A 21,331-nucleotide genomic window follows, 5' to 3' on the forward strand; every position below is an offset into this window, starting at 1 on the left:
TATTGCAATAAGTCCCAACAGTTATAATTGGAATTGTATGCACAGATTGAAAGTGGAGCAGTTCGCTGATTTTCTCTTGAGTATTGTGATTTCTTGCTCTAATTTTGTTCCACATATTAATTTCATTTATCTTCCACAAAAAAAGCACCTTTGACTACTTCACATATTCTCTCCTTGCTAATCTGTCTCCCTTGGGCTACTTCTCAAACTCCGAATTTTGGAGATGGTTCAAAAAGCTGGCTTAATCTGAATACAGCACTGAGACTGATTGTATTGGTGTCTGTTTATGAGTAATGTGAGACCTGGCACTAAAAGCTGTCTTGAATGTTACTTGCGGAGCACAGAGAGGGAGATGTAGTTTCTGATGTGTGTACTTGTGCATGTGTCACTCCTCTGCCTCTGGGGATACCATGAGGACTTTGTTTTCCAAGGGTTGCACAGAGATGTGTCATGACCCCGCTTTGCCCTCTATCTGAGCAGGGGAGGTGCAGCTTAACCACTGCATTTGCCTGACCTCTGCTTCTTAGGGCAGAGGCTGAAGGGAACCCTAGCTGTCCTGAAATAAAAATGCGTAGAAAAACTGCACCCCCCTCCCTTCTCATGGCAACTTTCCTGTGCTCCACGTGGCAACAGTATTTCTGAATTAAACCCAGGTTCCGTACAGACTGAGTCTGGTCTTTTAAATACCATGCGAAATAATTGACTTGGTTTTGAATACTAGTTGGCCACGCTTATAAATAAATCTGATTAATGTGTCACAGCTTTCCTAAGAAGCTTTTTTGTCTTCATGTTTAGTTATGTTTAGTTCTGGAGGAGGCCGCCCTCAACTCTTTTCAGTTCCTGGGTTGCCCTGGAGGGGCATGTCCTCCACATTAGTTATTTAGTTTTATGTTTAATCAGAATTTACTGGGACTATTTATTTCCAGGTCATAACTGTAGCTCAGATTAGGGTGCAGATTAAGATGCACCTGAGGTCTCTCCAGCTAAAGGCCTCTGGAGATAAGAGATGTGTAATGGATAGGTTTGGTGAAGCATTCAGAGGATCTCAAGTTGATAAACAGTGCAGGAAACATATCGGGAAATACTTTCTGGTAGACAGGAGACCGAATGTTTATTTCAGATTGGAGTCTTGATCGTGGGATCTGTATGTTAGTGGGACCTGAGGTGACGAATGTTGTAATGAGACGTTAGGTATTAAATAGTAAATGTGTTCGCGAGGTCAGATCAGTACAGAGTGCACATTGCTCTGCGACTGAGAGACTGCTTGCTTTCCCTTAACTCTGACTGACCTACAACACCGTAATTAGGTGCAAAGTGAACCTGTTTGGGCTTTGTATTTGAGGAGTCATTTTGTGATTTGAGGGGGGAGCAGAATTTACCTCACTGACACTTCACCTTGAAAAAATACCTGATCTCCAACGTTCCAGGTTGATTTCATGCTTGTTTAACTCTGTGAGGTGTTTGGTTGTCGTACTAGGCTAGTTTAGGCTAGCATGAGGCATCTCTTTGTGATCCCAGTGAAATCAGATTTCATTACACAGGCAACTGTGTTATATCTGAATTCTGATTTGGTGCCAGAGCCATTTGCAAGAAAACAATTTTCTAAATATTACCGAAAACTATGCAAACTAGTACTGACAGATGGCTGTAAGATAGACATTAAAATGGTCCACTTTAACAGTTTATATTGGATTTGGTTGCTGTTGTTGTGTTTAGATTAATAAAAGGAAAGCAAATGACAAAATTAATGCATTTTGAAATGTAGACAATACTGGTGTATAATGAAATCAAACATACATTATATACTCTATTACTTCATGTTGATCTTTGTTACAAACTCTAGACTGATGCTGAGGAAATAAATAAATGAACATATTCCTAGACAAATACCTTGAGCTTATATAGCAATGTCTCTGTCTTTTCCTACCGTCTCTGCAAAAGTCAATATCACTGTCTTAAAACACTACAGTTTTCATTCTGCTCTGTTCTTTCCATTTGCTCTTGAGGCAATCATGGTCGTAGCTTATTTTCTGTTACTTTCAGCAGAAGGGCAACTGTCCTCCATTAAATCTGAAAACAAAAATACATCTTTCTTAGAGTAGTAGAAGGAAAATTACATCTAGTGGAACCTCTTCTTCTCAATGAGATTATAATACAGCAACTATGAACTCTGAATTCATGGTTTCCAGAGTTGTTAATTATGGAAAAATAAGATGTCTTAATATCTTGAACTGTTATGATTTATTAATTCCGTTACGAATTATTGATACTGTTAGGATTATTTGATAAAAAATATTACTAGAAAACTAATATTATATTCTTACAAGATTTTTGAATTAGAATTGTGGTCTTTATAATCAGTTATGCAGTATTTTAACTGTTTCAGAGAAAAATTAGTCAAATAATGAAAGACAATCTCTTTCGTTTTGAGAAACATTTTTATTTAAAAAAAAAAAGATTATTCAACAGACAAGACTAATGGAAACTCTATAATTAATGTAACTATTGTGCAGATCAGAAAGTCCCTGTCAAAAAGTCAAGGGGAGAAAGATTCCTGTGAAGCTTTTGACTGTTATTTAATATACGTTTCCCAGGTTGACCTGCACTTCATGAAAAAAATACCACCTGGAGCTGAAGCATCAAACATCTTAGTTGGTGAACTGGAGTTCCTGGACCGTGCGGTTGTTGCTTTTGTGAGGTTATCTCCTGCAGTGCTGCTTACGGGACTAGCTGAAGTTCCCATTCCAACAAGGTACAGTTGAACTTTTCACTTCATGTTTTCCTTGTACTTCATGGAGACAGGTGATGTGACCAACTTTATCAGGAAGAAAACTAATTTTATCCCAGCTGAAACCAGCAGATTTGTATAAAGAGCGTTGGGGAACTGAACTGGCTTTGAAAAAAACTTCCGAAATGTTTCCTTGTGACCTCCCCCAACTTATGACAAAAAAAACACACCAGAAAGAAAAAAAAAAAAAGAAACAGATTTCTTAATTTGTGGCCAAAAAGAGACTTAAATAATTAAAAATTAGCATAGTTAAGAACTTCTGCAAAAATGTTCACTAAAAAATCTAATACTATTGGTAAAAAACAGTCTTTTGCATTTTAGCAAAACAGAGAAATTATTTTGTTTAAACCTATCCTCTGTGGTGAATAGAAAGTTACTAGCCCTAAGCCTAGAGTAGAGACTGTCTAGATTCTTAATGGGAATAAGATTGATTTAACAGTTACTTTTATTTAGGTTATTTCAACTTCCCCAATATTATAATAATACTACTGCCATAAAATAATGGATTCAGTTGAATTAACAGAATTAAATATATTAATGTTAATCTGTTCTGGTTTTAGATTATAATTGCATGTATTTATTATGTAAGATAAGGTTTGTTATGTAAGGAGGTTTTGCTAGTCTCTTAAGTCTGACTGTGAAGCTTATGATATATTTTTGGAAGTTATTTTCACATTTTTTTCTACCCAGAGCTTTATGTTTAAATGCATGTGTGAGGATCTTGAGGAGATTATATATAATATTTGTCTTAGAGGTTCTTCTAGTCCAATTTTTAAATAAGTATTTCTGTAGTATGTAGAGTAACTTTCTACCATCTATCCTTTACATTTTTTTTATCTTTTATTTGCAGATTTTTGTTTATTCTTCTTGGACCACTGGGTAAAGGGCAACAATACCATGAGATTGGAAGATCAATCGCAACACTAATGACAGATGAGGTATTTTTATTCGTGGCTTGATTTTAGTAGTTTTGTGCTAACCAAAGAGGTGTAATGGGAATCTCCAATGTAGAATCGTCCAGATGAAATGTGACTAATCAGTCCAGTGACGCACAGATAACATTCTAGTTCATTTCATGATCTCGTAACATCCCAGATCATGCTGCCACAGGGAGATAGCAAAATGAGAAACAGTATTCACGTGCAGGGTGATCTTCACTGAGAAAGTTCTATTTTACACAGTTGCTTTCCAGTGGAATTAATTGTGTTCCAAACTCTAGAAAAAAATCTAGAGAGAAGAAAATAATTAAAAATCTCTAGAACGCGTAGCCACCTGTAAGGATGTTTTTCTGTAGCAGCTGAAGCTTTTATGAAAACTATGGACCAGAAACTGGTCAGCTGAAGCTGAGACTGTTTGTTTGGTGGGAACTGCTTGATGTACAGTATGCTTCAGAGAAAAGGGGCCATTGTGAAAAATGTTACAGGAGTATTTCTTTCCTCATCTCTCTTCTCCGTTTTTCACAGGTGTTCCATGATGTTGCTTACAAAGCAAAAGACCGCAATGACTTGGTGTCAGGAATTGATGAGTTTCTTGATCAGGTTACTGTTCTCCCGCCTGGGGAGTGGGACCCAACAATTCGAATAGAACCTCCTAAAAATGTTCCTTCTCAGGTTTGTACACTGTAAAATTCAGGCACTTTTAAACGGTGTGATGAATTTTTGCTAGGTAGAATTAAGTCTCATAAATATAGCTTTTTGCAGAATCACTATACAGACATTTTGTTTGTGCTTTCTTTTATTTTTATTAATTTGTTTTAAAAGAACACCGACTTGTCTTGCAAGCATACAGTATAGTGATGACGTTTCATGTAGTTCAGTCTAGTTCTCTCCTGAATAAAGACAGAGAGTTGCATCTGAAGATTTTAAATTCAAGGCTAATTGGTTATAAGCATCTTCTGATTGTTCCTAACAGTCATGTTTTGCTTTTGTTCTAAGCTTATTGCAAGAATTGATCAAAGCAGCCTGGCTTGCTACTCTTAAAAGTTTTCTGATACAAGATTTTTCTGTGATCAATTTTTAAAATATCTTAGACCACAATTCCTTCTACTATTTCCTGTTCTAGAACTCCTCTACAGCCTATGAAGAGGGTATGTTGGTGAATCTTATTATAAAATCTACATGTTTAGTCTTTTAACTCTCAAAGTCTGTTCCCTCTGCTGAAATTATGTTTTGGTGAGACTGTAAGAAGTGTCTTTTTCTTCTGGTAGGAGAAGCGTAAGATCCCAGGAGTGCCAAATGGAACTGCAGCCCATGGGGACGCAGAACATCCTGGAGGACACTCTGGACCAGAACTGCAACGCACTGGAAAGTTAGTGAAAACATATACAAAATCTTAAGTGTTCTAAGTTACGCACTTCCAAGGGAATCATAATGGTCTGGTTTTCTCTGAAATGACTGGCTTGGCGTATGATTTTTTTTTTTCAGGCATTTTTCCTGATTTGCGTACCACATAGTTGAAACGGACAATACATGCTAATTTTTAGAGAGGGTTAGAGGGCAAGAGGGATTTGAATTTTTACATAGTATTTATTGCAAGCTCCTTTCTTCCTTGTAAAGGTCAGACCTTTGTGAAACTTGATTAACATTTCTTATTTTTGTACCGCACAAAGAAATAGTTGGGAGTAGTCTTGTGCCATATATTTTGAACGCTTACAACTGTTTTGTAGTTGAAGTTTCTGGGTTCTTCTTTACCTCGGTAAGCCATGGCATGACCTAGTACATGAGACTGTGATTACCATGGTGGCTGCAATATACACACGTCGGAAGGAAGAATTTGCCCCAAGGAATATCTTGCCTGATATGGTGTAGTGTAAGGGCTTCGGCTGTGTGGTTGCCTTAGTGCGGTATAGTTGTGTGATAGACTTTTACTTTACTTTGCTGCCTCTTGATATGATAATAAATGTCATTCCTACCCGTGTGAGGCTATTCGGCTCAGTGTTGGTGTGCACAGTGGGGCAGATGATGACCAGTTTAGCAGTAAGCTCTTCTCTCACCAACAAACCTGGTAATTTGTGGCTTGAATGATTATTTTAACATTTAGGAGACGGTGGTACTACATCTTTCTCTTTACCCCAGCAACATCTTGTACACCGGGTGCCTGTGAGAAAAAGAGCATTGTGGGGATATTTAACTGTACGGTATATTGTAAGGGAGTGTCTGTTCCTAAATGTTTGATTATATTTAGCATAGCGTAAATGACAAAAGATGACACTTCTTATCCTTGGAAAATTGTGGCCTACATTCAGTTCTGTCATCAAGTGTATTTAGGAATGGGTTGTCAAATATAGATTTGAAGCTCTATATGTAGACGTGTGGGCAAATAGACACTCTGATTAAACGTGCAAATAATTATTTCACAGAATAAATAATAGACTTTTATGTGTGGGAGCTGACAACTGTTCAGAAGTTTCGGGTCTGGATGATTAGGTGAAGATTTTATAGAAGAAACACACAAATTAGTTTGTTTTAAAACCACAATTTCCTGATTAAAGTTATCAAGACACAGTTCCCAGAAACTTTTTTCTGTGAAAGATGAGTTATAAGAGTATGTAAAATTTGGTCATGGACCAGTACCTTCTCTGCAGTATATATAATGCATTGCTGTGGAAGAAAGCTGTGTATGCCTTCTTCATTAATTTGATCTATTTTTTTTTTTCAGATTTTTTGGAGGATTGATTTTAGATATAAAAAGAAAAGCTCCCTTCTTCTGGAGTGACTTCAGGGATGCTCTCAGTCTGCAGTGTCTGGCATCATTTTTGTTTCTCTACTGTGCTTGCATGTCTCCTGTCATCACGTTTGGTGGTCTGCTGGGAGAAGCAACTGAAGGTCGTATAGTATGTGTTAAGTCTGAACTTTTAAAATGAACTTACATTCCTAGGTTTGTGGTTAGTATTTTCTTAGTGTTGCGTGAATTACCTTTAAGTATTGGTGCTCCAGTGTTTAGAACGCTATAGACTAAGACGTTGCAAAAAGAACCTGATTGAAAATTTATGGACATTTCTCTCTGTATCATGTTCAGAGTGCGATAGAATCGCTGTTTGGAGCATCCATGACTGGAATTGCCTACTCTCTCTTTGGTGGACAGCCTCTCACTATACTTGGCAGCACAGGACCAGTTTTAGTGTTTGAGAAGATCTTATTCAAATTTTGCAAGTAAGTGAAGATCGTGATATGTATCATCCCTTGGATGTTGTCAGGTAAAAGTAGGGGCACTGATCCCAAAGTTACAACATCTGCAAAAGAAGAGCAAAGTTTGTTTCGGAGTGCACTGCTTAGTCTTTCAGAGTCTGAAAACTATGCAGTGACTGAGATGAGTGAATTGGTGCTGATGCGGAAAGGTTTGTGGGGTTTTTATTGCTTGGGGATTTTTCTGTTTGTTTTCAAAAAATACTCCCACTCTTCTGAAGGGGAATGCAAGCTTCAGGATATTGGTTGGTTTTTTTAATTTTTATTGTATCATTGTCTTTACTGAAACAATGCATTTAAATCTCTGATTTATCTAATCCCTGACTCATGCAGAAAGTGTCACCTCTTACCCAGGAAGTAATGCAGTGGCAGAGGTACCACCTTTCAGTAGTCGCTAATATAGACTCTGTCTTCTCTCCGCCTGAACGGAGGAGGGATGAGGTGTCGTGCCAGAGTAGCATAGCCCCATATCTGTGTTCAAGTGCCATGCGTGACATTCCTCTGCCACGGTGTGGGTGAAAATGATGTCTGCATCTTAGCAACCATTGCTCTGACAGGGACTTCTTCACTGAGGTCTCCTGAACAATGAGAGGAGACCCCACTTAGCACCCCAAAAGCTCTTTTGTCACCTTCAGGTAGAACTTTCCATTTTCTGGGATAACATCACCCAGTGTATTTGGAGCTCAATTATCATATGCAATAAGTGTACAGGATTTTGATGAAGGTTTTTATTAGAGCTACTCTTGCAGCTTAGGAAGAAATTGATGGTGTTTGCTATTCACAGGGCAGGATATAGGATAAAAAATCGGTTCACCTTAAACATTTCATGTGTATGTGACTATTATCAAAGCTACTAACTCACTTGAGTAGAGATAAAGCTCATTGTGTCCTTTTAATGGCGAGGAGAGCTCACGTCAAGAGGTGACTTTACGGTATCTTCAGTTCACAATACGTAAATAATTTCTGATTCACACTGTCCTCAGAATTGCATATCCCTAGGCAGAGGAAATTTTGGAGCTGCCCCTTCTCCATTTTCTGTGGCTTCACAAAAGATAAATTGTGTTTAATTTTTTTTTTATTTTTTTTTTTCCAGAGAGTATGGGTTGTCATACCTTTCTCTGAGAGCTAGCATTGGGCTGTGGACTGCAATCCTGTGCATCATCCTTGTTGCAACCGATGCAAGCTCCCTTGTCTGCTACATTACCCGGTTTACTGAAGAAGCTTTTGCTTCTCTTATCTGCATAATTTTCATTTATGAGGCCTTAGAGAAGCTGTTTCATCTCAGTGAGACATATCCAATCAACATGCATAATGACTTGGATCTGCTGACAAAATACGCGTACGTAAGATTTCTTCTGTTAACACAAGGGTTTTTGTAGATAATGGTTTCTCTGAGATGAACTCAAACTGGTGCAAAGCAGGAAAAGTTTACAGTAGTTGCAAACTTAATGTGTGGAAGCTATTGACTTAGGCATGATGCTCGTGTATGGAAGTAGTAGTTACTGGAGGTATATGTGTACAAGCAGTATGCATTTACTTAAGTAAAAAATATCCTGACTTGCAGCTTGTAAAAGCTTACACACGTGCAATTAATAGGATTTGGAGGGACCTCGGCTTTACGTCTTCATTCGCGTTTTTATTTAATGAGATATAACTCAATGATCTCTTACTATAACCTTGTATTGATGATTTACAATATTTTATTGGGTGTTCAGGCAACGTTTTTATATCATATGTGTATTTGTTTGTTTGGTTTTTTCCAAATTGAAATATTGGGCTATTTAAAAAGGATACAATTTGATGTACCTACTTTATTTTAATCTCTCTGGCAGTTAGGGCTCCAAGCTCCAAGAACTGAAGTGGATTTGGAATTGTTAGGTGCTTTTCAGTGATTTTGTTGTAATCAATTTGTTAATAACAGGATTTTTAATATTACTTTATTTAAGCAGCTTTACTTTATTGTGGAGTTTTGACAGGTAGTATTCTACTTGCACAATAAAAAAGTGAAGAGCATTTATCAGTATAGTTTGATTTAGAAGTAAAAACTCATAGACTGATTTCTCTGAAATGAGAACAAAAATGTTACTCTAGTAAAGGAGAAGATTCTGGTGTGTCCTGAGGCAAATTAAGCCTGGTCACCTCAGTAACTAAAATGTCATTAAAAGGCATTTTCAGAGAAATCTTTTTTATTTCACTGAACCCATGTGAACTCTCTGCGTGAGCAGGGAGGGGCCCAAAAGAAACAATGCGTGAACAGTGCCACATCTTCTGTTCACTGGAAAAACAGGAGTGTCTCAACCAAATGTCTCATTTGCATTTTAAGCTGGGAAAAACAAAACACAGCAACGGAGAAAACATTTGAGTTTTGTATATGTTATCACTAGAAAAATAGTTAGCAAATCCTGAATGTGAATGCATATTGTATACCTTAAATCACGGAACAAGTTAGGTTACAGAAACAATAGTTCTATTGTGATGTACTCTCTCATAATGTTGAAAAAAATATTTTTTCTCTCTTAATAAATCAGCAGAGAAAGGAATCTTAATTTGAGAAAGCAATAAACATCAAGAATAGACCATGCATGCACTTGAGGTTATAGCTTGGTCTTTTTTAACTTCACTTCACTTCTATGAAATCGGTATTTTACTCTTACAGCACAGTATTTGTGGATTTTTTTTTCCCCCTTACCACTTCAAAGTAGTCATCTCGAAGGGAAAGAAAAAAAGAGAATGTGATTTTCTCATACAGTTTTGAAAAACAGATGTTGGAATACTACACAAAGACAAAAAAAATTCAGAAACCATTTAGCAGGTGGAGCTGAGATGTTAAAATACGTAATGAAAAGCATAAACACAAATAGAAATGCAGATTCCTGCGTAGCTCGCTCTCTGTGGGGTTAGCTGAATCCTGTGATATCACTTGAGATTTCTGAGAAATCTACAAGTCTTGCTCGTCTTAGAGGTCCAGTGATAGATATCTCTGTATTTTATGACAGTGTTTAATCATCATAGTCTTTACATTTACAACTAAATGGCTTTGGTTTTATTTAAAATTTCATTCATTAATCAGAATCCCAGACTGATCTTTGAAGAGCATTGTTTACTTGCTGCCTGCGCTTGGTAACTGTCTTCATTGAATGTAGAATGTGCAGAGCATACCCTATGGTAAAAATGCAGTGACTGTCGTCCTCCAATTACAGCTGTTGGCCTGTCCTCTCCTACAGCGTTGGAATACCAGCACGAAAGGCTTAGATTTTTCCAGATACAGTTCCTGAAGGGCGTCTTCCAGATTTTTGGAGGAAAGATTTGTCTGCTGCCTGGTGGTTTCCAACATGTATAGCTATCAAAATCATTTGGTAGAGTAGTTTCATAGTTATTTCTAGGCTCATCGTTTCATGCCTATATTCTCAGTTATTCTTTCCCTCTGCGTACAAATTGACAACTCTTGCATTACATTTCACTTTTGGCATTTGTTTTGTATCTTCTACCTGTGGCAATGTCCTGTTTATTATCAATACCGTGTCTGAGGCAACTGACCCTACTAATACCAAGATGACTCGCTGTAGATGTACTTACGGGCAGCATAGCTCTTACGGGATGAGGCTTATTTTATTTTTATTTTTAACCTTAAAACTGGTTGTTGGAAACGCCAGTTTGCATATTGATTATCTTGTAAGATCACATATGCTGATTCCAAGGATCTGTGCTCTCAACACAGCAATGCGGTAATTCCAGCTTTAGAGTCATAGAATCTCAGAATATTTTCAGCTGGAAGAGACCTTCAAGATCATCGAGTCCAACCTTTTTTTAGCCCTATGAACACCACTAAACCATGTCCCTGAACGCAACATCTACCCATCTCTTGAACACCTCCAGGGATGGTGACTCAACCACCCCCCTGGGCAGCCTGTTCCAATCCCTGACAACCTTTTCAGTAAAGCAGTTCTTCCTAATATCCAACCTGAACCTCCCTTGGTGCAACTTAAGGCCATTTCCCCTTGCCCTGTCACTCACCACTAGAGAGAACAGACCAATCCCCACCTCACTACAACCTCCTGTCAGATACTCGTAGAGAGGGATAAGGTCTCCCCTCAATCTCTTCTCCAGGCTAAACAGCCCCAGATCCCTCAGCCATACCTCACACGACACATGCTCCAAATCCTTCACTAGCTTGGTGGCCCCCCTCTGTGCCCTCTGCAGTGCCTCAATGTCCCTCTGGTAGTGAGGCGCCCAAAACTGGACTCAGTACTTCTGTTCTCTCCCCTCCCTGCCCCTTGGTATGAGATTTTCTTAGTTCTTCAGACTGGCTGGGAGAATGTGCTCGTTGGGACCACTCTGCATTAGCTGCCCAAATGAACAGTGCTTTCCCAGCCCGAACGACATGGGTTTGCTGTGCAGATACGCGCTCTGTCCAGATACAGTGGCCACTTGCTCAGAACAGGAAGGTATTACAGTTAACATCTTCACAAGATCATCACAAGACAAGACATTTCAGTTCGTGCTCAAATGTCTGTACACATCTCAGTTCCAGAAGGATCAGAAACTAGAAGATGAATAAGCATAAATGCTCGCTTGAAATGAAAATCTTACTTTTGTGTACTTAAAGTTGGGGAATATTGCTTTCACAAGGAATTAGAAGCTTTTTCTGCAGCATCTGACTTCACTTCTTCTTCTACTTGTAGTTTAAATGGGTAACAAACTTGGGCTGAAACTGGTCCTGTCCTTAAAGGACCAGCATACTCTGTTACAGAAGCTAATTAGTATCTGCTGTTTTGCTAATTAAAACAGCTGTTTGCATATTCCTCTTTGGGGATTTTAAAGACAAATTTTTAATTGTTAGTAAAGCCTTGGCAGTTCTTTAATTAGCAGTGGGTGAACTTCAAAAGGTTGAGCAACTCATTTCTCTTCAAATGCTCAGCCAAAGCTTATGTAAAACTTCATCTTGGATCTGCAATTCTGCGCTAGAAAGCTCAGGTTATACTGTAAAATTTCTGTGTTTTCTGTATTCTGCCTGTTGCCCACTCAAGAAGTTGATGATGAATAGGTCAGGACACTGTGTGTATTTGAAACTTTGAATATGTGCTGTGGCCCAGCGCTCCTCTCTTCTCCCATGGACTTTCCAAGGATACTTTCATGTCCCTGGGTCTGTCTGCATCCCAGTACTGTTGTTTTTTGACCTGTGGAAGACATGAGTTTGACCCGGGAAGAGTCATTGGCATGCCGTTAGTACTGTGCTTTGGAGTACTAGAAAGACAAAGGAAATAGGAATTTAAAGTAGTTGGTATTTCAACCAGATTGGAACCATATTTCAAGTGAGAGAGAAAACTCGTTCTGTATTTTGGGTGGGTTTGAATTCTGTCATAAACAATTTCTGTTGCAGGAGTTTGATGTAAAAGACTACTACATGCATCTCCTTTTTTTATCTAAGTGTATAGGAGTTGTTACTAGTAGCTGCTCTAACAAGCCTTAGAAGACTATAGAAAGAACATTCAAAACAGTTGGGTTTTTTGTTTATGTTTTTTTTTTTAAAAAAGTGGACTCAAATTTTTAAAAAAACAGCTAAAACACCTCCTAAAACATATCTTAAAAATTCCTATTTAACATTTTACTATTTTAGGTGGAAGATAGGAGTTTGAATTTGTTACAGAATTCTATCTCAAAAAAGACAGAAATACATTTTGTTGCATGATCTAATTAATATAAAACTAGTCCTAATGCACTTTTTGCTCTTTTTTGTTATAACACTTGTTTGTTACTCTTTGTAAAAATATTGGCCCTAATTGTCAGGTGATCTACTTGCAGGCAAAAGCTTTCAGCATTCATATGTAACTTTTTCTTAAAATAGTGTCTTTATAATATAGGTGATAAAGAATAAGGCATTTAAAAGCTAAATGAAAAGAAGGACAAAGACAACATGATTTTCGTGTGCTACTATGGTGCATTTTTTTTCTTTTAAAACTGCATTGTTTTGAAGGAATTTACATGCAGTAGCTGCATTGTTTATTAGAGAAAATTACATACTTTTTGATCTGGGCTTTTCTTTCTTTTCTGGTGTAGGTTTTTTCTTTTCTTTTCTTTTCTTTTTTTTAACTGTGACCTTTCTGTATTTGTCATGCCATTAGCATTTGTAGGTTGGCATAGCAACTCTTTTATTTCTGCACTCTCCTCCTCCTGCTTTTTGCTACCCCTGTAGCAAATATATCTCCAGTCAGTGAATCCTGTCTGGAACACTGATGCACACGTATATTAAATATTACGATGTAATTTTTGCCAGGAAAGGAGAATGCTACAACTGGGTGGATTAGAAACCGGTTCTCAAAGTAAGCACTGTGAGTGAAAGGAATGTGATTTAGAAAGCAATCCGGTATCGTTTAAAACAGAAGCATTTTAAGATAGTTGTCTTAGAATACAGAACATCAGTTGTTTCTCAGTGTGAGATTGCTTAGATCTTGGGACTTTGTATACCTTTTGGTTTTTATTAATTTTTTTTTTCGGAGTGATGAATTCATGTTGTTTTTTAATAATTCTTTACCAGAAGTTACTCAATTATTAACAGATTACATTGAATAATTTTAAAGTGATTTCTTGGCATAGTAATATGCATATTGCAATCTGTCTTGGTATTGACATGCACTTAAGCATTAGGAGTAGAAAATCCCACTCTGATGTAATTAAGGAGCCAAGATCATGTCAATCTCAGTATCTTTTGCAGGCTATAGAAACCATTGCCTCTAGAAGACGTTGTGAAGATTAGTTTTGTCCATACCAGTGTTTGCACAAGCAAGTTTTAAATCTTTCGTTATCTGTATAACTTAGTCTCAATACATTATTATTGCATGTAAATTATGTTGGTTTATACCCTGTATTCCTTAAGCTGCAGATGCAATGAGAAAAGTTAGTGATGCTAAGCAGAGTTTCTCATTAGGATTCCAGGCATGTAGTTGAATTCCAGTCCCTGTAATGATTGCTTTGAAGCTAGAATATAGAATCTATGAACACGGATTTTCTTTACCCCTTCTTTCTATTTTTCTTCTACAGTTAAGTAACTGTGCCATATCCTGTGGGTCTTTCACTAAGAATGTCCCTCTTCTTCCCAGAACCATGCAACTGCCGTCATTGAGTTTAACTGCTGATTCCCTTTTGCTTTTCGAAAAACCCTGAAATCCAGAAATGTTTTTTCTTTATTCTGTTTATTCTAGGGCTTCCTTATTTCTGCCCATCCAGATTGACTCATTCTTCTCTTCTCCCTCTTTGGAGAGCAGGGAATGCTCACCTTGTTTCATTGTTTCCTGCTCCTCATCCCCTCCATTGTGGAAACAGATCTTGTTAAGCAATTCTCCGCAGCATTCAATTTGTAGCTGATCATAGGTTTTACACAATGCCTTCAAAATCTAGGAGGGCTTACATTAAACCCTTACATGGTTTTCATAAAGTACATTTATGAGTATTGATACACTATACCTGAACAGTCGCAGATAGCATTATAGTATATTACAGTACATTATTTCGGAACCAGCATTATACCAAATCTCTTCTGTGTGTGACATTGTTGTGCTGCTGAGTGCATTGTCTAGGTAGTTGCACAGACTATTCTGTTTTCCTCCTTAACTTCACCAACTAAAATATATAGACTTCCAACTTTAGAGAATATGTGTGGCTGCCTACTGATGTTCGTGTTTGTCAGAGATGGACTATTTAACTTAAGGACTCAATGGTCTAATTCAGGATGGCAGTTCTCATGAATAAATGAAGAAAAAATCTTGTCGTGCTGTGACAGCTGTGCTTTGAAAGAGTTTCATGATACTGAGAATAGAACTTAACTGACAAGTCCATTTCCCATCAGTATTACTTACTTTGTTTTCAGTCTCTTCTCCACTGAGACTTTTATTTCGTTGTTATGAATGTTGACATCAGAAGGAATATGGTCAATATAGTGCCAGGGGTATACAGGCGTCATAGGTATGGGACAGCAGAGAAGTCATCACCCACGGTACCTTTGTTGTTCCCTTCCCAAAGCAGTTGTTAAACAAACAAGGACTGTGTGAGCGCCCATATGGTGTATTTGCAGATAACCTAAAAATGCATAGCATTCTGCTATTGATGTACTTTCCTTGAATGTTATAAATGCAACATAAAGAATATTCACACATATATTCTAATACCTTTTAAAAACAGAATTAGTGATGGCCATTGCTTGCCATCTTCTTATTCTGTCTCCATTATGTGATCAGGACACACCACACTGGTAGAACATACTTTGTGTCTTAGGGGAAAAATTTCCTACTCATATTACCAATATGTGCTCTGATATTCAGTGAGACATATTGTTTAAGCAAGCACATTTTGTAACTTATTTGTCATACTTGCCTGTTGTATTTTTAATAATATAAATATTCATATTGAGCAAGTCTTATTCTCTATCTTAAGTGAGCCAGGAAGACATTTTGCCCTTTTAGGAATGGGAGATGGTAAGTTACTAATGATGAAGAAGCTGCAGTTGCATCTCTTATAGATGAGATCCGCAGCTAGTATAAACAGATGTAGCTTGCAATATGTACGTGCTGAGAAAATAGGATCTCCAAAACAGCACCTTCTGAATTACATAGTCATTGGTAGTGCCTACCTCATAGTCTTGAATCAAAATAACATACTGAAAAATGGCAACTGCGTAGGGATGGCCAGGAGGCTTTCAGAGCTGCTGCGCAACCTAAGTATGTTTTACTCACAAAAATGCTATGCAAGTCTCTCTTTTGAAGCTCCTACACTGGCTGTAATGGCAGCTGAAAGGTTGGGCCCCATACTGCCTGTTTAAAAGTCTGTGTGGGGAGGAGGGCACATGTGACAGGTTAAAGAGAAGAAAATGATGAAGAGCAACCCTGAAGAATCGGGTGTAAGAGGTGCAAATTGGAGGGATTCCCCCACCAAACCCAGGTTAATTTCAACTGAAGGCCTAGGGAATAAATTTCTTGTTTTGCAGTAAACAGAAAGTTATAGTCAGGATGAAAGCGTTTTTAGTACAGAACCTTTCACCTGACTAGTTGTTGAGCAACAACCATGTTTATCCTCAATTGCTGATATACAAAGGAGGGAGAAAGTGTTCCTTACCTTTACATATAAAATAACCGATTTCTGATTTACTAACCTATGTTCTCTTACCCATTTTCCAACGAAAAGAGGGCTCATACAGACAGTAATTTTGGTGCCACTAAGGAGAGTGCTAACTATTCCCTTTGCAGAGCAAAGAACACTGCTGCTTGTCTGAGATGTCCTGATGCTGCTCCTGTCAAATCCCAACTCTGTTCTTTGGGAACAGGGCAAGTTGTAGGAAATGTTGCAAATGGTGCAGTTATGATGACTGCCTCAGGTTAATGAAGTTTATGAAATTGAGACATAGAAAACAAAAGCAGAAAGGGCTAGGAAAAATGTAGGGAGTTTGGGAGGACAAAGATGTGACCTGTGCTGCCTATACTGTTATGGTTGGGTTGATGCTGCAGATTTAGCCGAAGTCTTGATCTAGATCCTTCTGTAAAATGGAGAGAGGTGCAGGCTCCAGAGGAGATCAGTTTGCCAGCTAGTCCTAAAATCTGTTATTTCTAAGGTACCTCAGTGTTCCCCGTCCTGATTTGCCAGAGATCTCTTGAGCACCTGGGAAGGTGTAAATGCAATAAAAACTTCTTGCTCTGGTTATTTTTCTAGCTAGCAGGTGCAGGCTTTTATTTTTCTCTTACTTTCTCCTTTTATCAGTTCTGATCTTAGGACAGCTTTCTTGCAGCTTCTTGAAGACTATCTTGTCTGAAATGATTTATTAGTCTACCTCAGGTTTATAAACTGCTTTGTAATAGAGTGTATGAGATGTTTAGATACCCTAGAAGAAAGCAAGCACCACGGATTCCTGCCTATTTGCAAAACAAAGACATTTTAAATACAGAAGAGAGTGACCTGTGACTGGGTATCTCTTAACCTCCAGCTGCTGAGAAAACGAAGACGTGAGTCACCATAGACCTTCTCACATATGTGCCAACCCATTGTGGATGCCACAGATACTATGAGATATGTGGACATGCATGTTTAGACACACGAATTGCTCCCAGGAGATCAGAACATCTTACAGTAGCCAAAAGTATAAAAATGCAGAAAGAATTGTTCTGTCATCAGTGTGATGAAGTGGTTATATTGTGAGATTGGCAGCAGGGATTTTTTTTTTTCCCACTATAGTGACACCTGTGCTTTTGCCACCACCATCGGTGTCAGATTCTTCCCTGCCTATATTCTAGCCTTGAAAAAAGCAGTTTCTTCCTAGCCATGATGAAAGACAATCAAATGAAACATTCTGTATCTCTTAGCATAATGAAGATGATTGCTGACTCCTTATTGCTAAAAGGCATGGGAGTACGTTGCTAAGCTGTTACTGCACTTAGAGCTGAAATGTTGCTTAGAAAATATGCTTATAGGTGTATGTATAGTCTCTTGCTGGTTGGTAATAGCATAAACTCCACATAGATCTCTTGTAGTGGGCGAGTGCTCAGCACTTTAACCAACTTTACAGAAATTTAAGAGCATTTGAACCTCCACGAGGCAATACATTTTGCTTATTCCAGCTTTCCAAGTAGTATTTTTCAAGGAAATAGAAAGATGTATTAGTGGTTAACAATTCAGTGTATTTTACTTTTTTTCCTGAGAGCTGACCTCTCAGAGTAGAAAATGACAATGAAAGAGACTAAAAGTTCTAAAAGATTGAAGTAGAAAGCCTTATTTAACTGATATGAGCTTCTCCTTGCAGGTCAGTTGTGTTGGGAAATAGTCATTGAAGCAATTACATCTGTTTGAAATGTCACATTTTGACAGATAATATTTTATGTTCTGGCACTGAATGGTACCTCAAATTGTGTTTTCTGGGCTGGACATAGAGCATCTTATTATCTCACGTTTCTGTAATGTTAAACAATTATTGTGATGCTGGAAGACAAATTATATGTATATTGTAAATTAGACAATCTCACATCAAAATGTCAGTATTGCCAAAAGGTGTATAAATTGAAAACGATATAAAACAAATATGTATATATCAAAGCACTGAGCTCATTGTTTGAATGATCTTCTCAGTAGAAGTCAGGATGTGATCTTTGTAGTTAGGGTCTAATTCTGCACCCATTCAGTGACAACAGCTGGGCGCAGGCTGACTGTGGTCTGCATTGGTGGAGTTTTGCACTGATGAGCAATCTGTCGTCAGTAAATACTTGTGGAGCCTGGTAAAGGCCAAAGTGCAATGCTCTGAAGGAGGAAAGTGGTATTGATAGAGAAATCAACAGGGTGGTGATCTCATCTGAAGATTAATTACTTGAGCCCTATTAAACTATGACTTCAGTTGTCGCATTTCTGACTAAGGCAATAAAAACTTTGGCTTCTCTAACTTTTAAATGTAATTTTGCAGTTTGCAGCAAGTGTAGCTGTACCGTGTAGTGTTGGTGACACACACAGTCTTCCCTTCTAGCGAGAAAGTGACTGTGAACAGCCCACGTCACCTTGGCCTACTGTAATCAAACCCCAATGGGCCATCGCCCAGCGTCTGGCCAGTCTGCGATCAGCGATGGACGCCAGGGGCAGGGAGCTCCTGTGCTCACAGGAAAAAGTCGTAACCCATAGTAGTAACCACTTCTGCATTGTTGCATGAACATCAAATACTCCCTTGCGATAACATAGACATACCGTTGGTTGACTTTATTATGCTGCTGTAGCTCACTAGTAGTGATGTGCTTCATTTAACCCATTTTGTAACATTTTAAACTATGCATTGAACACACATTCATTCTGCACATGGGGCCTGATCCAAAGCATATGAAATATGTTGGAAAGATCCAGTCTACTTCAAGGACTTTTGGCTCAGGCCCTCTATTTCTCTGAATGCTGTTGCTTTTTTTTTCTTTTTTTTTTTTTTCCTGTTGTTGCTTTTTGTTCATGGGCTGTAAGGGTTTTTTCTTTCTTTTATAAATAGCTGCATTTAAACTAAAAGCAAGGAGTTGCACCAAGACAACCTGCATCTCTCTCTATGTATGCATTAAGTGCAGCTGTTGTCACATGTATAGTATTGTAATTGAAATGCAGTGGCACTATTCTGTACTCTAAATGTAGATAGTAGATTTTCTTATGTAGCAAATATTACATAAATCTAGAGAATTGTCATTTTGTAGAAAGATAAACAGTCACAGCGAAAACAGATGGCGTAGGTAAGTGAATAAACTGATACTCTTCTAGAACTGGAATGCAAATGTATGCTTAGTAGCTCTCCACTCTCTAGTGGAGATGTTATCCTGTCCCCATGCCAACTTTACCAGAAAGAAGAGCACAAAATTTATTTACATCCATCATAAGCATGTTACAATACTAGCAGGGTAGATAGTACAATAGATATTTGAAGTAGGGTTAATTTAAGGAGAACTGCAAAGCATATTTGACATCTTGGAACCTACAGAGCATCCAGCATATTTTGAAGGCTTTGTCAAAGAAAAAGCCTCCCACAGTTGCTTCAGAGGCTTTAAAGACTTAATTTTGACTTTAAATTGCCTATGTGCGGTATTGTCCTCCCACATTGCATCCTCACGTTTTGTATGCTAAAATACACAATTTAAAATGAAAGCCCTGATTTTAAAGCAGCTGCAGGGAAAGGAAAAACAATAGTCACAGAAGTTCTCAGAGCCAGGGCTGGCACGTTCTCAGTATTCCCACCTGTGCTCAGAAGTGTCAATAGAATAGGAGGAAAACAGGTGGAAAAACTTGCTGTGGACAGTGGTTTAAATATGTCTCGTTACGTACTATATATGCATATGCACCTCACGGCAAATTATACTGTAGTAATAGCACTAGCTACTGAACTACAAACTGCTTCAAAGCATGCATTTACTGAATTCATCGGAACTGAAATTCAGCAAAGTAGAGCACAATTTCAGTATGTCATTAAGTTGATAATTTGGATTAATATCTGGTATGTCTTTCATTCTTAAGGAAAAAAAAATATTATTTTGTCTTTCCAGATGTAATTGTGTGGAACCAGAACATCCTAGCAATAAAACCTTACAATACTGGCAGGACTACAATATATCTGCATCTGATGTGCCGTGGGGGAACCTAACTGTGTCAGTAAGTGAAATATTGGAACTTAATAAATAAAGGCTTAAACATAAATAATTTTGCCTCTCCTACTGCAGCAAATACATTGAAAAAATACAATGTTTTTTCTGATCACGTTTATTCAATAGAGCGTGAACTATGCTTAACTGGACCAAGATTAACATAGATTTTGTAGCATTTTTTCCTCTTGTAAACATTTTGCAGCCTTTGATACTACACATAAAAGCAAGTATGTGCATTTTGTGCGCTGCTTTGGAAACTTCTTGACACGCTAGCACACGAGTTTGACTGAGATTAACTCTAAACATGTTAAATGACAAGGGATTTGTCCTAAATTCTGCCAAATGACAAAACCAGAGTTCACTTGTGTAGGACGGCTCAGAAGCATTTATTTCCCCTAATACATTCTTACAGCTGTTTAGGCTAGAAAAGAGAAGGTGAACTTCGTAACATTTTCTTTTTGGCAACCAAATTTCTCTTTTTTTGTAGATGTTCAGTCTTATCTGTGTTTTAGTTGTGTAGTTTTTTGAGGGGTGAAGGAACAAGCTACAAACAGTTTGGGGAGCTTGCATGGGTATGTAACTTGTTTCTAAAGGATACACTTTTCTTGGTTTAAAGGTTTTATTACTTCAGGTTTGCCTTCTTTGAAGCAACATTTACAACTTGTTTAAAATGTCACATTGAGATCAGACCGTTGCTTTTTCTCACAGATGGATCATTTCATTATACAGTCAAGGAGAGTTGAGTGCAAACTGAACGGTTATTTCAAAAATATAACTTGAATTGACTTCATCATTGGCATAACGAAATGAAATGCTCAGAAGCCAGTCCAGTGGACCATCTCCTGCAGATACTGTTTTTTCTTTCAAAGTCAGGAATGCAGAAGAACTGGTGTCCTCCTGCCATGAGTTAAGGAAGAGCTGCCTTCCATGGCTGCTCTGTCTTGATAGCAGGGACTGCTCCTCAATTCCGTTGGTGTGGCAACAGCAGAGAGAAAGTTGAGAACTGCTGGCCTGAGGGATTCCAGCAATCCAGAATGAATATTCTCAAAATTGCAGCACACTCTAAGAGCATCTGTGCAGGGGCAGACTCCTCCTCTCACTTTCTCAGATCTCTGACAGTGTTTTTCAGAGTACATTTGCAGCTGAGGAGATTTAAAATAACAGATTTTGTTTTAACTATAAATGTAAAAGACCGGCTGCATTACATAAAACCCTTTAAAACTTCTGTAAAA

The 21,331-nt window shown here is 38.0% G+C and overlaps 1 protein-coding gene across 1 annotated transcript in view; it reads left to right on the forward strand.

The window, feature by feature from the left end:
* SLC4A10 (solute carrier family 4, sodium bicarbonate transporter, member 10) overlaps positions 1–21,331 on the forward strand; it is a gene marked incomplete at its 5' end in the record, with an annotated part of 54,950 nt that overhangs the window by 12,840 nt on the left and 20,779 nt on the right. The window contains 8 exons of the mRNA XM_009866404.1: positions 2,595–2,752; positions 3,639–3,726; positions 4,252–4,398; positions 4,995–5,095; positions 6,446–6,620; positions 6,806–6,939; positions 8,066–8,311; positions 20,001–20,106. Coding sequence (XP_009864706.1) covers positions 2,595–2,752; positions 3,639–3,726; positions 4,252–4,398; positions 4,995–5,095; positions 6,446–6,620; positions 6,806–6,939; positions 8,066–8,311; positions 20,001–20,106 — 1,155 coding nt within the window. The remainder of the gene's footprint in view (positions 1–2,594; positions 2,753–3,638; positions 3,727–4,251; positions 4,399–4,994; positions 5,096–6,445; positions 6,621–6,805; positions 6,940–8,065; positions 8,312–20,000; positions 20,107–21,331) is intronic.

Source organism: Apaloderma vittatum, unplaced genomic scaffold (assembly GCF_000703405.1).
Source record: "Apaloderma vittatum isolate BGI_N311 unplaced genomic scaffold, ASM70340v1 scaffold13870, whole genome shotgun sequence".
NCBI classification, from domain to species: Eukaryota; Metazoa; Chordata; class Aves; order Trogoniformes; family Trogonidae; genus Apaloderma; species Apaloderma vittatum.